General features: G+C 50.0%; 1 protein-coding gene across 1 annotated transcript; it reads right to left on the reverse strand.

Moving 5' to 3' along the window:
- On the reverse strand, positions 1–2,190 carry LOC123088376 (desmethyl-deoxy-podophyllotoxin synthase-like). Its single transcript, XM_044510573.1, has 2 exons — positions 1,274–2,190; positions 1–716 (listed from the first exon to the last, which is right to left on the reverse strand). The coding sequence occupies exons 1-2, from the start codon at positions 2,180–2,182 to the stop codon at positions 99–101; spliced, it is 1,527 nt and encodes a 508-aa protein (XP_044366508.1). The 5' UTR covers positions 2,183–2,190; the 3' UTR covers positions 1–98.

The raw sequence follows: 2,190 nt of genomic DNA on the forward strand, positions 1-2,190 counted from the left end.
TGTAGTAATTAACAATACTTCTTAACAAGTCTTCGCACTAGACAAAGAAATAGAAGGCACTCATACTTAGGATTCTCACATATCAATCCAAGTGCAAATTAAACCGGGGGCACACGAACCACAGCGTGCAGGTACAGGTTATTCTTCCGTCGGACGGTGAGGCCCATCTCCTCTGTCATGTCCAGCTCATCTGGTCTCACCCCTCCTGGGAGCTCCCAGTCGAAGTGGTAGAGAAGTGCGGCCAGTACAATCTCGATGCTAGCCTGCGCAAACATCATTCCAGGGCACATCCTTCGACCTGCTCCAAATGGTATGTACTCAAAGTCTGTTCCTTTGAAATCAACCATGCCAGATTCAAATCTCTCTGGTTTGAACTCCTCGGGGTCTTCCCAGTGCCTAGGGTCTCTTCCGATTGCCCATACGTTCACCAACATCGTGGTGCCCTTGGGGACATCATACCCCAGGATTTTGCAAGGCTCACTTGCCTCCCTAGGGAGAAGCAATGGTGCAGCTGGATGAAGCCTCATTGTCTCCTTGATGACGAGTCTGAGGTACTTGAGATTGATCAAGTCATCCTCGGTCACCTTCAGCTTTTGTTGCAGGTTCTTGCGTACTTCGGCTTGTGTCTTCCGCATCACATTTGGGGACCTCATGAGCTCTGACATGGCCCATTGAAGAGTGATTGCTGATGTCTCGCTTCCAGCACCAAACAGATCCTGCAATTTACCGATTTGATGAAATTTGGAATTGTTACGTATTCTAGGCAGTTTTGGATTGTCACCCATATGCAGTGAGATATCCAGTAGCAAATCCTCGAATAATAGCGACTATAACATATAACAATTCTTCGATTCTGTGTGAACTCAAGAAAAAACAAAATGAATTAAGAGACACTTGTGTCTTGCTAGCTACTCTCTCCTTTTGAAATACTTGACCCTTTTGTTTTGCTGTAACTACTCCATCATTTTTAAATACTTGAACTTTTTTATTATATGTTGGTCATTTTTTTTGGTTTGACTCAAATTATGAAACAATTTTAACATTGACAACAACATATTGATAATAAATAGAATCAATCACGAAATGAACTATCAAAAAATGTATAATTAGTTTTGTGTAATACTGTGTCAACTGCGAGGTCGCGTGGTGACTCGTGATTAATCTCCAAATCATTCTAATTTTAAAAAATATGGCATATTTCTGACGGAACTCTGTGGCCAAAGTATAACTACTAGAAGAGGGAAGGCAGAAGCTAAGAAATTGTTGCACTTACAAGTATAACTGCTTTGATCATTCCCATGGTAAGGGGCACGTCGAGGCCACCTTGCTTGCGTATCCTCAAGAGCACGTCGACTAGGTCCTCTCCTTCCTCCACGGCACCGCTCGCCGAGGCGGTGGTTGCCCTCTGCTCCTCGTGTTGCTTGATCGCGTACTCCATGAGCTCGAAGCTCTTCTGGTGGAACTCCTCGGCCCGCCGTGTCGTGCCGCTGATGAATCTTGCGAGCCACGATGACGGGAACAGATCGCCAAGGCTGAACCCGCTGGCGATCTTGACACCATCCTCGAGTGTCTGCAAGAACTCCTCACGCCTCCTGAATCTTTCCCCGATCATGGCGCGTACTGCGGAATCGTTGATGAGGATGGCAATTCGCTCACTCACGTTCACGAGCTTCATGGGCGGCACTGCCGCGACGGCGGCCACGAGTCGGAAGACCTCATCCTCCCGGATGTGGCGGAATGACTGCACGCGGCGCATACTGAGAAGCTCCGGGATGCAAATCTTGCGAAGCTGCCGCCACAAGGCGCCATAGGGAGCGAATACCAGCCCTTCGGAGTTCATGATCTTCAACGTGGGGCTGCACGGCCGCGTAGCAAAGACGACGTCGTGGGTCCGCATGATCTCGCGGGCAGCCTCCGCGGACGTGGCCACCATCACCGGCACCTTGCCGAGCTTGAGGTACATGAGAGGTGCGTCGAGCCGGTGAGCGAGGTCAGCCATGACACGATGCATGAGCGGGTTGCCGGCGAGGTGATGAAGACTGCCGATGACCGGTAGCCGCCACGGACCGGGTGGCAGACGCACGCCGCTATTGCCGCCGCTGTGTTTCCTGTTGAGCTTGAAGAGAAGGAGAGGAAGGAGGAGAGCCAAGAGAAGGCAGAGGTAGTACGCCCACTGCTCCATGGAGAGGT

This window comes from Triticum aestivum, chromosome 4A, assembly GCF_018294505.1.
Source record: "Triticum aestivum cultivar Chinese Spring chromosome 4A, IWGSC CS RefSeq v2.1, whole genome shotgun sequence".
NCBI classification, from domain to species: Eukaryota; Viridiplantae; Streptophyta; class Magnoliopsida; order Poales; family Poaceae; genus Triticum; species Triticum aestivum.

What these genes read in the sequence shown, in the direction of transcription:
- LOC123088376 (XM_044510573.1), bottom strand. Translation starts at nt 2,182, where the DNA reads ATGGAGCAGTGGGCGTACTACCTCTGCCTTCTCTTGGCTCTCCTCCTT. An exon ending in TGATCAAAGCAGTTATACTT is followed by an intron (nt 717 to 1,273) that starts GTAAGTGCAACA and finishes GGTAAATTGCAG; the next exon opens with GATCTGTTTGGTGCTGGAAG.